Raw genomic sequence first — 14,698 nt, 5'->3', positions numbered from 1 at the left:
CAACTTCTGTGAGCCAGAGAGAAATTTGATAAGAGGATCCATGTTTACCCCTGAAAGAATTTTCTACCAAGGTCGCTGAGGTAGAAACCAAGTAACAAAGAAGGATAAATAAGAGAAAACTCCAACTGCAACTATTCCAATAAGCACCTTGTTTGTCTTTTGTGACCAATGAGTAAACTTAGAGTTTTGTAAGAATGTATAAAAAGCATGCTATAATAAAAACAGGTTTGAAGCCTTCTGAAAATTGAGTGTGCTGCTTTGTGTTGTGACCATCCCAAACACAAACCCAGCTCCTTCAGCTGCTCCTCATAAGACTTGTTCTCTCTTGAATATGAAAATCACAGCCCTGTGGCTGGCACTTCCCTTTCTGCAGTTTATTTGCCTCACATAATTTTCCTGTGAAAATACACTTATTTTCTTCCTTGAAACCCTGTGCCCACCCAGTGCTGGGGGTATAAAAGGAGATCAGCAGGAGCAAGAGCTCTTGTGCAGAGGACAGCCCTGCAGACACCCCAGCTCCAGCCTCACTCGTGGCTCTCTCAGCCTTCCCAGCACCATGAGGGTCCTGGCAGCTGCCCTGGCTGTTCTGCTCCTTGTGGCCATCTGCTCCCTGGCTGAGGCTGATCTCAGCATGTCCAGGAATGCTCCACTTTCCAAGAAGAACGGTAGGTTCTCCTTCCCCAGGAGAGAGCCCCATCCCCACTGATTAAACCCTCCTGTCTATGGAGAAGGCTGGGAGCCGATGGTCATCACCAGTGCAGGGACTAAGCCTCAGAGATTGAGGTTTTCAGGGGTGTTCCCTGAGCACACAGCACAGGTGATGGCAAATCTCCTGGAAGCCACTGGCAGAGCCTCTGCTGCAGTGTGGGGTCTTACTGGGCCCACCTTTCTTCCCTCACAGAAATCAAAATCATCACCTGCTGCTTCAACTACCTTTTATTTCCAATTCCACGCAGAATAATCAGCTCTGCCTACATGACCAGCAGCTTCTGCTCAATGCCAGCTGTGGTGTAAGTATCCAACATTGCTGGGGTCCAGGGTGCACCAGCCAGGGAAGTGCCCCAAGGGTGTCCAAGGTTGTCCAGGATGGGGAAGGCCATGGACAGGGACAACCAGGGTGCTACCAGCAGCACCTAGCAAAAGCACCCTGATGCCCTGTCTGGGTGCCTCAACACTGGTTTTCCCAACAGCCTGGTCACCAGGAAGGGGAGGGAGATGTGTGCAGACCCCAGCGCTGACTGGGTGCAGAAATACCTGGAGGACTTGGAGCTTCAGGAGCAGTGACTCCTCCCTGCTGCTGCTCCAGGGCAGTGGGCTCAGCCCCCACCACGAGACTGCAATAAGAGTGCTTGAGCTGCATCCTTCTTCAACAGGAAAATTTATTACAATTGGCATACACTTGTTTAACTAAACTTTGCTTTTGCATAAATGCTTCAGTAAAATGTTTGGCTTGTCAAATCCTTTGGGTGTCTCTGAAGTCTCTGCAGGAGCCCCAGAATGACAGAAGAGACCCATGGGGAGCTTCTTGCCCTCCCCACTCCCTGGTTTCACTGCTACCCACTGTGCAGAGTGGCCCCATGACAGCTCCCACAGTACTGCCCTCTCCACAGCCTGGACTCAGCTCCTGCATCCCAGCATGACCCAGACCCACCCAGAGGGGTGGCACTGGCATCTCATCCATTTCCTGGGGCCCTCTCCACACAGCACAGTAACAAACCCCCTGGGCCAGGCAGCCCTGCTGGGCATCTGCAACCAGCTCTTGGACACACTTTCCCCAAAGACTAGAGGATCAGGACAGTCTTTGACTGCCTGACACATCCCCTCCTAGCCCCCTCCTACACTGCAGCCCCGTGCAGTGCTGGAGCTGAGTCCTGGTGCTCCTGGGTGCTGTTGTTCCCAAATTCACACTCAGTGCCACAGTGCTGCCAGAGGAGCAGACAGGAGCAGGCAGCATTGTCCCCACCACCTCTGTCCTCAGGCCACTGCCCAGTGCTGGGGACACGAGTGGGACATCTCTGCAGGTGACACCAGCTCTGCCCCTGGGCCACACTCTGCCCTGCACCACTTCTACTTGGGCCAGGACACACAGAATTATACCAAAACTGCTCACTCAAGGTCACAGAGGTAAGGGCACTGGAGAATGACATCCAACAAGCCAACATAAGCAAAAGAATGGTGCTGCAGCCCCTATTTGTAAAACTTTTTAGTGTAGCTCAAAAACTCAAACAAATGCATAAAGCTGTGCACAGGTACACTCAATACGAGAAGATTTGGAACCTGTTGGAGTTTACAGAGCATAGAAGTTGAATTTATTTGCAGAGAGCCTGAAAACTTAATCAGTATTTCAAATGACAGACAAGATAGAACCACATATTCCAAAATTACTCAGGAATACATATATACACTGTAATAATGAGACTAAAAGAAGCTCTAAATCCTAAAATTGATGTGTAGAGCTGCACAAAATTTGGGCAAGGCTGATGGACTTCTTTCTGCATCATCAGTTTGCTGCACTTCAAAGCTTGCTTCAACTGCTCTTCAATGCAATGTATAGTGCAATGCTTTTAGCCACTTCTGCAATTCACTCTTATAGCAACAGCTTCTAGGTTAATAACACTGAAAATCTCTGATTTAGGAAAAATTTAAAGAGAAAACACAAGACTTTTATATTACTTACAAGGCAGAAATTACAGTCCAGTAAAAATCCTCCCTGGCGCACTGTTTTCATAAATCTCACTACAGTTTAGGAAATCTATTGGTTCTTATAAATACACCAACCCTGGATTAAATACTGTGCATTTTCACAGCATCATGGGAGTCTTTTTCCTTAATACAGCTTGACTTAATCTCCTCCCAAAAGTGCCTGTTGACCACTGCACCCTTTGGCTGGCTCCTTGAGCAGGACACACTGAGGTAGGAGGCTGGCACCATCAGGACCAAGAGCTGCCCTCTGAGCACACACCACGGAGCCCAGAGCCATTCCCACACTGCAGCCCTGGAGAACAACCTGTGAAAAACGCCAATCTCTTATTTTTAAAATTTTAACAGTTTAATAGTAATAAAATGGTTATAAAAACAGTAATGTAATTAGAGCAATAAAAATTTGAACAATTGAGATTAGGACAATACAAGACAATAAGAATAAAGAGTTACAGACAGTCCAGGTAACTTTTCTGGGGAAAATAAGCCCGAAAAAGGACCCCCATTAACAGAGGATTAACCCTTAAAAACAATAGCCTGTTGCATAATCATACACCTCATACATGATCCATAAATTCCATTCAAACACAGGATTCTATCCGGTCAGTGTCAGCTTCTCCCTCTTAATCCTAACGGCGTCTTCAGGGCTGAGCGAGGCAGGAAGAAGAAAGTTTCTTCTGATGAGGGAGAAATAAATTCTTTTTCTCTGAAAGATTTAGGTGTCCTGTGGCTGCTATCTTGCCGTGAGTCCTTTCTTTAGAAAAAGTATCTTAGATAGCATATTTGTATTTTAACCTTCTGTTATAACCTAAAACAATATTTAACATACTACTTAAGAAAATACAGCACAACTTTCTAACGTAACACATAAAATATTCATTTTAATATTTGTGAAAAGCCGATCATAAAATACGCATTTTTCACAGACCCGGCCGAGGCGTCCGTGCATTTCTCAGAGCCCTCCTTCTGCCCGCACCACCGTCCATCCCCACCGTCCATCCCTCTGGGCTGGCCCGGGCACAGCTGCTCTTCTCTGCCACCGCCAACGGGAAACCCGTCCCCACTCTTGCCTTCCATTCCTCGAGCTGCCTCCTCTTTATCTGTGTACTCTCGGACATTGTGCTAATATCTGAAAACTTTGTTTGATTAAAGTAGCGGTGTTCGAACCCACTGTGTCCCCTTGTTCCCGCACAGCTGACATCAACACCGAGTGTTTGGGGGAAGGGGGGGGGGGGGGGAACTACTAATAAAACATGCCATATTCAGCATATTTTGTGAAGGAAGCACTGAGGAGAATGAGGAGAATGGCACGAAGACAAACAGCCCCCACCCAGCTCCCCTCACGCTCCCCACACCCGGAGCACGCTCTGCATTTCCGGCCTTGCCCCAGCTCGGCCAGCCCGACCTCCCGTCCCCAGCCGGGGGCGGCACGCGGCTCCCGCACGGCATCCCGGGAGTTGTAGTTCTCCGCGCGGCGCGACATGGCGGCTGTGCGGGCGCTGCCGGCCCTCGCCGCCGCGCTGCTCCTGGCTGCCGCCGGCCAGGCCAGCAAGTACTCCCGGGAGGCCAACGAGGGGCTGGCGGCCGCCGACGGCAAGCGACGGGAGGCCGGGGAGTTCCGGGTGGTGAGGCTGAACCAGATCTGGGAGAAGGCGCAGCGGGTGAGTGGGGCGGCGCGGGGCGATGGCGGTGCTCGGAGGGGGCTCCGAGGTCGGGCCCGGCCGCTTCAGCCACTCATTCCCCGTCAGGGAGATGGCGAGGAGCGGCACCTGTGTGTGAGGAGAGGCCGAGGCTGTCTGGCCACGGGGCTGCGGTGGCTTTTGTTCTGTTCTCGGGCACGGCTGTCCCCGAGCGTCACGCAGCGAGCGCTCCGCTCAGCCCCGCTGCGGGCGCTGTGCCGGCGGCGGGGAGCGGCCTTGTCCCGGGACCGGGGATGTGTGTCCGGGCCCTGCGAGGTGTTCACCTGCCCGCGGATAATGCAGCAGCTAATCCGCATGCCCAGGCAGTGGGAGAGAGAGGGAAGCCCCCGTGGTGCCGGGTAGGATGTGCGCTTGGCTCCTGCTCTCTGGTTGAAAGCTTTAGCCGTGCTGTTCAGGACTGTGATGCTCTCGTCTGTCCTCGGATCCTGCCTGGCACAGGGCAGAAGTTCACTGCAGGAGAAGAGGAAGCTTCCACCCTGGTGGTTGTGTCGCTTACATTCACGACAAGTGATGTAGACAAATGGAATAAGACCAGCAAATGGGTTTCACCATTCCCAGATGAGAGCTTTAATTTTGACAGTCAAAACAGTACTTGAGTTTCTCTCACAGTGGACTACAAAAAATGTTTAATTAAAGTAAAAATACAGTAAAATTATTTCATTACAAGGGAAATATTTACTTATAAGTAAAAAGTAAATTTTACTTATTTATTATATAAAAAGTAAATATTTACTTATAAGTAAAAAGCAGTGGGAGGAGAAGAATGCACTGCAGATACCCCCTGAGTATTGTGGACTGTGGAAATTAGGGCGATGACTGGCAAAGTTTCAATTCTTTCAGGCAATGAAATATAGTTAACATTAATTTTGGATCTTCTGTATTCTGAATAGCCTGAGTTATTGAATTGGAGGTAGGGCATCCCTGGATTCAGCCAAAAACTAGAAACCTGCCATAGTGCTGCCTCCCAGTGTGCTAAAGGAAGGTATCAAAATGACTCCTTTCCTAAATGGGAGAAGGATAGACTGGGGCATAGGAAAGTGTGTTGATGAAACCTCAGCTGTTGAATTGACCGGTGAAAAAAACCCAACACTGAGGCTAGAAATAATCTGTAATGATACTAATGTCAGTTACCTCTCACCTTTCCAATTACAGTCTTTTCTCATGTTTATACCTGGCTCTTCTGGAATTAAAACTTGAGGTGCTTTACATCATCTGTGTTAGGATGCTAAAATATAAAATGGATTAACTCTGTCAGTAAGGAACTAAGGCTTAGTAAATTCTATATGTATGAGCTGGATTTTAGAGATGCAAAACCTACTTGAACTAAATTTGCCACCATCCGAATTTCACTGTTGAGTACAACTGTCATCCAGCATGTGTTTTATAAACTGATTTTTCAGTATGTCTGGGCAATATATAAAATAGGAGGAAAACTTTGCCTGTGTGTTACATCTGCTTTGAAATACTTCCATGTATCAATGCAGAAGTCTTCATTCCTTTATTTTGGTAGTGATAGAGAAACTACTGAAAACAGGGAACTTCTTTGTTTTGACATAAAAGTCTGATACTGCAATTTAGCATTGCAACACACAGCTGGAGGAGCAGTCCTTAAAAAAGCCCCAAAATGTTACTTAGTGGGACCAGGAGCTGGCAAGTCAGATTTTCTTCTTGTTTCCCTGAGGGTGAGGGGCAGGGACTGGTTGATCTTTCTCCAGAATCTCTTTTCATAAATAGTAAATTTATAGAAAAGAGCACTTTCCTCTTGGAGGCAAGAGGGTAGGTAAGGATGTTGCAGGTAATGATTGCAGCCAGCCCAACAGCAAATGATGTAATTGTTGCAGCGTTCAAGTTTCCAGCACTCATTCCCAGAATTGCCAGGTACCTGTCTTGGACGTTAATGTCCAGGCAGCATAAGGAATGAGGAATAAGGAATGAGTTTAAGGACCTTGTTGCTTGGTTATGTAATCATTAAACTTTTCACTTCTGCTTCTAGTTAGTTATTCCAGCATGTGAGTGATGTTAGTAAAGTGATGAGGAGTCTTACCACTGACATTTTTTACCTGGTGTACTCTGGGTCCAATGTGGGATAACCTTACAGGAAGTAGTTCTTGAACTGAGTACTTTAAATTAACTTATGTATTCACTCTGTATTACATTAATGGGACAGGCAAGGGGCTTCCAAAAGGTTTCAAAGGATTTATAATGCTTACAAGGACAGTGACTTTAGTTTCCTACTAAATTATAATGAGAATTAGAAAAATATTGCTCTAATTGGGAGAAATTTGAATAGAATCTTTTTTTTCTCTTAAGGAATAGGGGGCTTAATGTAGTTCCCTCCAGACTTTATGTTTAGAAGTTCTGATATTCTTATCTATAACTTCTAGAAAACAGAAAGCTGTATGTGTTTATGGGATTGCACTAACTGCAGAGGGGCTTTAAGATATACTGCACTGTGTAATCTTTTATGCTGTAGTGTGTTTCTGGTGACAAGGTCACATATGAAAGATTTTATTTTATTATATTTGCAGTACTTAGGAGCTAAATTACTTCTTATGTAATTATGCCTGGCTATTTATTCCTGTATTTCCTCAGCCCAACTACATATGATGTCCAAGCTACCTGAATGCTGACTAATATTAGAGTAACTAAATAACTATCAAGATGTTTGGTCATTCCATTCACAATTTGTAGCAAACCTTTCACTCAGTCTTGAAGCTTCAGGGCACAGTTCTTTCTGAGGAAAATGATTCTTGGTGCCACTGCAGCAGTGACACTTGGGCTGTCCAGGTCATCCTGCACCAGAAAAGTAAATAAGTACATGATTAAGGTTTTTCTTTTACTCAGCACCTACTAAGAACCATAAATAAAGTGGTTACTTCTAAGTGCTTTGTTTCTGTAAAGCAGTTCCCCAAAAGCAGATGGTAAATGACACAACAGGGACACTCCTTTGCTTCAGTATTAGAGGGATCAGAAGTTGTAATGTGTTCTATGAGTAGTATATTTACCTGTGATTCTAACTGCTCTAGATTTTAGTAATTTCAGTAAGCCAAGTGCAAAATGCAGAGAAAAAAAATAGTTTAAAAATCAAAACAATTGTGTGCAGTGGCACAAGATTAATTAATAGGACAGCCTACGATGGAAGCATAAACAATAATGTGGATAGTTTCCTGAATTCTTGTCAATAGGAAGTGCATTAGCCTAAAGGAATTACACTTTTCCTAGTTACTTTAAAATAACTTACTGACACACAAAGGAATGGCTGAATCATTTCAGTATGGTTCAGATGTTTAAAAACAATACTGAGTTCTGAGTCTGTATTTATTAAACATACTCCTTCCTAACTGAAATTATGAGAAGTAAGTAAGTAAGTGGGTTTTAATGATAAAATAGATAAACTTGTGCTAGGACTGATGAGCCCAGGTGGTTTCAAGCTGGGTCTGAGCTCCCAGGAGCTGGGCATGCAGTAGTTGGAGGGGTTTTATCTCCTCTCTTCTCTGGGCTTCTTCTCACCTCCCCATCTGGTTTTTGACCACGTAGACACAAAAAAAGTGGTTCGGAAGTATTGAGATGCTTTGTTACATTTATTTGTTTTAAATTGAATAACTAAGGTGGCTAAAATCTGGAAGTTCAGGATCAACTCACAGCAGTGCTGCTTAGCCAGCCGCATATTAATCATTATTCCTGTTTTCTCTGTAGCTTACAAAATTTCAAGCTGACCTATTATTCATTTAAACTAATTTTTTTCTCTCTCTCTTCAGCCTCAGTGTTTTACCTGTTTTTTTTCTAGTATGTTGGACAGGAATACCTTTAGGGTTTGTATGTTTTAATGCACATAAACCATGTTAAGAAATTATCTGAAATTTTTTTTTTCATTTTGATCGCAGCAAAAATTGCTGATGAAGTGGCTCTTTGACCTGCAAGGCCATCCTCAGTGACCTGGAAGACTGAAAAATTGTACTAACCAATAAAGTTTTTCAACTCACTGTAACTATATGGTTGGAAGATGGTCCACAAGAAAGCACGTGTGGTGGCAATGGCATGTCGTTTGAGAAGAATTGCTGTGCCATACTGGTTGTTATGTATCTGTACTACCTGAGGTAGCTCTGAAGCAAAAGGGGACTCCACATAACTAAATACAAACCTTTCTGTGTTCTTGTCAGCTCCATCTCTCTGCTGTGAAACTGGCAGAGTTGCATAGTGATCTAAAACTACAAGAAAAGGATGAGCTGAGCTGGAAAAAACTGAAGGCTGAAGGGCTGGATGAAGATGGAGAAAAGGAAGCCAAGCTCAGACGCAACTTAAATGGTAAGGGCTGTCTTGGGAAGGAGGAGTTTAAACTTTGCATAACACACACATGGTTAGACACTTGTGTTTAAACTGTTGAATAACAGATTGTCTTTCTGGACATGAGCACACAAGTTCTTTGCAGGTCAGTAGGGAGCTGCAGGAGCCTAACACAGTCCTTTTCTCCCAATAATTTCAGAAGAGGTCATTGAACCTGGGACCACTGTGTCTTGAACTGTTAGCTTGTCCATGAGCTGCCAAGTCCAGCTCTGCAAGTCACAGATGCAGCCTATCTCTCACCTTCCATACTTCCATAGTTGGTTCTCATGTTTCTGTATCTTCTATTCCTTTGCAGTCATTATGACTAAATATGGAATGAATGGAAAGAAGGACTCTCAGCTGGTTGATACCAACTATATTAAAGATGGCACAGAAAGTGACACACTAGATGATCCAAGACTGGAAAAATTATGGAGCAAGGTGAGTAAGATCAGTATTTCTTCACTGAACTCTTAGCTGTGTCTTCTGAGGGCACTCAGACTTGGAATTAATGGCTTTACTACTCTTTTGTTAAGTACTGACCAGGCTGCCTTGCTCTGTAGCGCACATCTTTGTGCCCTGAGGGAAGCCCACCTGCATCCAGCTGTGGCAGGTTGTCTTTGGCAAATAAAACACCAACATCAGTCTGAAGGGTGGGGCCTGAGGTCAGACAGACCTGAGTTCATGGCTTCCTTTAGTGTGACTGTCACACTGTGTAGTAGTATATCTATGGTGTTTTTCCCAGTTTTCATCTTGTTGTTTGTGGATGTTTTTAAAAAGATGTATTTAAAATAGAACCATTTTGTAGCCTGTCTAATCTGAAATGTATTGTGAGGAAGGGTTTTAAATAAGGGCTTTCTCAACCTAGTATTCAACTGAAAATTTCCAGGATTTGCATTCATGCATAAAAAGTGGGAGATGAACTGTCAAATTTGGGCAGTTAAAACTGGCAAAGCCATAATCTTCAGAAATTAAATAATTCAAATTTTAAGAAGCAACTAGTCAGGTAAATCTAAAGAATTCTCCCGTGAGTCTAGTGCAGTGATAGTAAAGCAGAAAAAAAGATTTGCTGGGTTACTGTAACTAGGTACAGCTTTGGCAAGGAACATGTTGTCCTTTGCTTTGGGGAACAGAAAAGTGCAATAGGAGAAATATTCCCTAAGCAAAAAAAAATTGATAGGTCTGGATAGGTTTCAAAAACATTCATTTTTGATTAGGCATTGCAGCAAGTATCCCACCAGATTTGTGGGTAGTGCCCCAACTGTGTGAGCAGTGCTTCTTTAATGGTTAGAGGGCAAATGCAGAGCAGTGATAAAATCTTCACATGCCAGTAGACTAAGATGCAGTAAAGAGTGTGTTTAATATCAGGCTGCATCCCTCATGCAAATGATTCCCTTACAGTTGTCTGTGGAGCTCCATGGCCCTTATTTCTGTATTAAATTGTTTTCCATGGAACAGAAATGCCAGACACTTTTCACTGGGTAATCCATAGCAAGTCCAGCTTTATAAGTCTGAAGCAAACTTCTTTTGACATGATTAAAGGCATCTTATCCATCAACATCTAAATCCTGACCACATACAAATATTAAGAGAATTAAAACAAAAGATCTAAAGAAAAGCTGCACTTAATAATTTTCTAAATGTGGTGAGAAGTGGGAAGACGTTCTGGCAGTTGAGGGCACTTAGAGCACTTGGCCTGGAAAGCCTAATGAGCTCATGTTTCTTTCAGGCCAAGACCTCTGGGAAGTTCTCTGATGAGGAGCTGGATAAGCTTTGGCGAGAATTTAAGCATCACAAAGAAAAGATTCGTGAATACAATATTCTGCTGGAGACTGTGAGCAGAACAGAAGGTGCCTGAACATTTCTCTGGTGTTTCAAGACCAGTACATCTCTTTTCTCTGCCCATTGTTTCCATCACTTCCAAATTTCTTTGAAACTCCTCACATTTCTGTCAGAACCACTTACAGATGCTGGCATTTTCAGATACTTCCTGGGTTTAGTTCTGCATTAGCTGCCAAAATTCTTGCCAACTAATGAAACTGTTGCCATTTCAGTTTTCTGATTCTGCCTTCATTTCATGCAGGGAAAATGCCATCAGGGCCATTGTAGTTTACAGGAAATTACACAGCAAGCAATAAATCCACTGCTGCAAAATGCAGTTTAAAAGTCTGCAGAAAATACATGTTTTATCTCACCAGCTTTATTTGCATTCAACTTAAATCCTAAGAACTTAGCATTTTTTATTCACCTCAGATTTGGGAGATTTTTTGGAGTTTTTGAGCTATCAAAATTTGGCCCACAATCAATAATACTTATCATTCTTCAACAGATATCCACAAGAATGTTATCAATCCATCTGAGGAGAACCTGGTGAAAGAGGAAATCTTGCACAACAAACACAGAGAACTCAAGGAGAAGTTAAGGAGCATCAATCAGGGGTTTGAACGTTTGCGTAAAGTCAGTCACCAGGGATATGACACAACCAGTGGTATGATACAGCGGGGTTTGTGCTTCTTTGGGATTCATTTCATTTTTAAAAAGTTAAAATCAGTGGGCAAGGGCATAGTCTCAGTATCACAGTGTGTTGTGTACCATAGTGGGCTGAAGAGATAGAGCCAGCCAGTCCTGTTTAGAACCAAACACTGGAAGCCTAATGAAAGGATACAGTCAGTGTGTTAAGAGGATAGTTCTGTCTTCCATGTCCCCATGAGAAGGGATATTGCCCCAGGAGGGCAAGTAAATGAGGCAGCATGCAGGGCAAGCAATGCCTTTATCCAGTTCCTCAGGTTTGGGTTTTTTTGCTTTTGAAAACCTACTTGTTTTACCTAGTACTAGTATCTAGTTTTATCCAGTACTTGGATACTTCTCCCTTTTCATCTAAATAGATCTATTAGAAATGCAGTGCTTAATGTCTCTGTTCCTAATTTAATGACTATATGTATGTGAGAAAGCATCTCTTCATCTTTATAGAAGTCGGGCATTAAAAGCATTGTGTCCAGATTTTCATTTTGTTATATGTGTTTGTTTAGAATTTGAAGAACCAAGAGTGATTGATTTGTGGGACATGGCCAAATCAGCTAATTTCACTGAGAAAGAACTTGAATCTTTTCGAGTAAGTAGAATTCCTATGACCTCTGTTGCAGAAAGATATTTTGCCACATGAAGAAACACTTGATGTTACTCTGATTGCAGCCCTTCTGTATTACCTTCCAGACACCATAAAAAAGTCATCCTGCCTTTTTAATGCTTCAAATTTATAGACATGTTTGTAACCAATCATATGCTGGTTCTGTTATAATCAGCAGAATGAAAATTCTGAATCTTCTCGAAACAACTGTTGCATATTTTGAATCTTTGAAAGATCAGGTCCTGCTTCTTTGTTGCCAAGGCACCAGATTTACCCCTCTTACCCGATGTGTTAATTATGTCCTTGGGAAGCACTGTAATCTGTATACCCAGCCATTTCTCTCTCATGCCCATCTCCTGTACTGTTAACTTCCCATGTTGGAGCTGTGTTGAGCTGACATAAAACTATTGTGATAAGGACTGCTTTTCAATGAAATAATATAGAAATTCATTCCTGTGTAGTTCATACCACTTTTATTCAATTCAAGTTGTATAAAGAAAAGATTTTTTTTTAATCTGACTCTGCCTGTTTATCAGATTTTAAAAACTGACTTTTCTAAAAATTTGTCTCTTTCCCCTCATTCTGCTGTTCTTATGCCTAAATTTTTGCTTAGTGCTCACTGCTCTCATCTTGTAGCACCTCACAGCCACCCACAGGCTCCTTTTGAGGACTCTGCAGTGGGTCGTTTTCAGCACTGCTTTCAAAATCAGCAGTCTGGTGGTGATGGTAATGGATTGTCCAGACATTTTTAAGAAGCAGGAAACTGAAAAAGCTTTCTGTGTCTGACTTAGTGAAGTATCATTAGGAGTGTCTTGGCAAGAGAAAGGAAGGCTTGGAAAGCAACTCCTCTGAAGCTGTGTGTATTTGCTATCTTAGGAGGAGCTGAAACATTTCGAAGCAAAAATTGAAAAGCACCATCATTACCAGAAACAATTAGAGATTTCACACCAGAAACTGAAGCATGTAGAGGAAACTGGAGACAAGGATCATCTGAACAGAAACAAAGAGAAATATGCCATGCTGCAAGAAAAGACAAAAGAGCTAGGATATAAGGTCTGTATCAATCCAGTGTTACATACATGTTGAAAGTTTAACTCAGTAGCAGAGGGGAAGTAGATTATCCAGTGCTGATTTTTCATGCAAGCTGAATGACTTCCAGAAGGGGAGTTCAAGACACATCTGTTCTCCATGTTTAGTACAGCATACACGTAATTGTTCTTATAGACCTAAAAAGGCCTGAAATCTTCCTGCTCTCTGCTCTTTCTGTTGTTACAAATACTCCTAGCAAAATCTGAATATATTACTACATTGATAATTTATTGTCTTCCTGAAATTTGTTTTGTGTGTTTTGTTTTCCTGATAGGTAAAGAAGCACTTGCAAGACTTATCCAGCAGGATCTCTCAGGGTCTTCAACACAATGAACTATAAGAATTTGTTCTGCTTCATGGGATCAGTCTGTTAACACAAAGCAGCTGATGTGGTTTTTTGAACAGGGCTTACCAAGGAGTTCTCCTGAAGTAGTAAGGATTGAATAGATGTGTCCTGTAAGAATTTTTTTTTGTCTACTTAATTACAAATTTTGTATTTGCACTGTAAAATTAAATGATTAAGTATTTAGGTTGCCATCTTGGATCATAAAAATCTTACTTCTGAATCAAGTAGCAGCCTTTGAAATAATCAGTTTTGTCTAAAGGAAAAAAAATATGCAAACTCTCAAAGGATTGCTGCTAGTAAAAAAATACTAATCTTATAATCAGGTAAGGTATTCTGATCAATGAAAGCAAACACTGAGGTACAGGAAGGTTAAACAGAGGCCAGAAACGTCTTTATTTCAATCCTTGGCCTATTACATTTCCTACTTAAGGTTACAAAAATATTTTTACAGACTTTGAGCAGTGGCTCAGAGCTGCACTGCTGCACTGTATATGAATCTTTCATGTGAGAGGGGGAGGAAGAGTTACAAGGGAACAAGTACTGAGGTCAATTTGCACAGTTTAGTTACTGACTAACATGTGTGTGTACAATTATCTTGTTCATGGTTGCTTTGGTTTTGCTACACTTCGTCATTAAAAAATCAAAACAAGATACTGGTGAGGCTTTTTTTTTTCACCTTCCCTTTCATATAGTGAGAAGTAACTAGACCTGTTTTTTGGGCATGTTGCTAATTCCTGTAATGTTCATTCACACATTGGTTTTAAGAGAGGAGGGGTAGTTTTGCACCACAAGGATGTGTTTCTATGTTCTGAATAGGCAGAAAGATTTCTAAAGCAGCTTATCTCTGAGTGTATATTCCAGTGCAATCTCCAGTAAAGATTACTGTCGCTTCTCCTTTCAAGACCTGATTTTTCTGGTCAGAAGTTTGGCACACATCAGGCACCTGGATTAAAATTGTCCATAATAACAATGCTGACCTTTTATTTCAAATGAAAGTTTCAAATGAAACTGTTCCAGGAACGAGGCCAAGGCCAGGTCCAGTGTGGGTGAATCATTACAGCTGCTTGGTTGAGGAGCTCTGTCCCTCACAGATGGCAGGGCTGAGGTGTGCTGGACCAGGCAGCTGTCCTCAAGCCTTGCTCTCCCTGCTTGTTCCATGAGAAATACTGAAGAGACCCATTCAGTCAGAATAGGCCACTCATCCTGGGTCAACATGGCTTAAAAGTAACATGATTCTTTACTTAAAAACTGTATCTTCATGTGCAAGTGATCTGAACCAAAACTGGTTGCAGTCTTACTTTGAGATTTTCTTTAAAGCTAAACTCTTTTTCTTTTTTTACTTTTTTAATTTAATGTAAGCTAAGGGTTATTTATATTGCAGAGAATCGTCCATCACAATAAGAAGCCACCACT

At 42.6% G+C, this 14,698-nt stretch overlaps 2 protein-coding genes across 2 annotated transcripts; both read left to right on the top strand.

Moving 5' to 3' along the window:
* The first annotated feature begins 498 nt into the window (after positions 1-498).
* Positions 499-1,390, top strand: LOC311153217 (C-C motif chemokine 3-like). The gene is made up of 3 exons (XM_084204870.1): positions 499-665; positions 902-1,010; positions 1,191-1,390. Exons 1-3 carry the CDS (start codon positions 557-559, stop codon positions 1,282-1,284), a joined length of 312 nt encoding a protein of 103 aa, XP_084060996.1. The 5' UTR covers positions 499-556; the 3' UTR covers positions 1,285-1,390.
* A 2,788-nt stretch (positions 1,391-4,178) lies between these two features.
* LRPAP1 (LDL receptor related protein associated protein 1) lies at positions 4,179-13,921 on the top strand. The gene is made up of 8 exons (XM_084204775.1): positions 4,179-4,361; positions 8,561-8,705; positions 9,040-9,164; positions 10,453-10,573; positions 11,053-11,211; positions 11,753-11,835; positions 12,727-12,903; positions 13,214-13,921. The coding sequence occupies exons 1-8, from the start codon at positions 4,182-4,184 to the stop codon at positions 13,277-13,279; spliced, it is 1,056 nt and encodes a 351-aa protein (XP_084060901.1). The 5' UTR covers positions 4,179-4,181; the 3' UTR covers positions 13,280-13,921.
* The last annotated feature ends 777 nt before the right edge of the window (positions 13,922-14,698 follow it).

This window comes from Fringilla coelebs (genome assembly GCF_963513975.1).
Source record: "Fringilla coelebs genome assembly, chromosome: 4".
Classification (NCBI taxonomy): Eukaryota; Metazoa; Chordata; class Aves; order Passeriformes; family Fringillidae; genus Fringilla; species Fringilla coelebs.
Note: the sequence above shows the minus strand (reverse complement) of the source record. Positions and strands in the feature narration are given on the sequence as shown.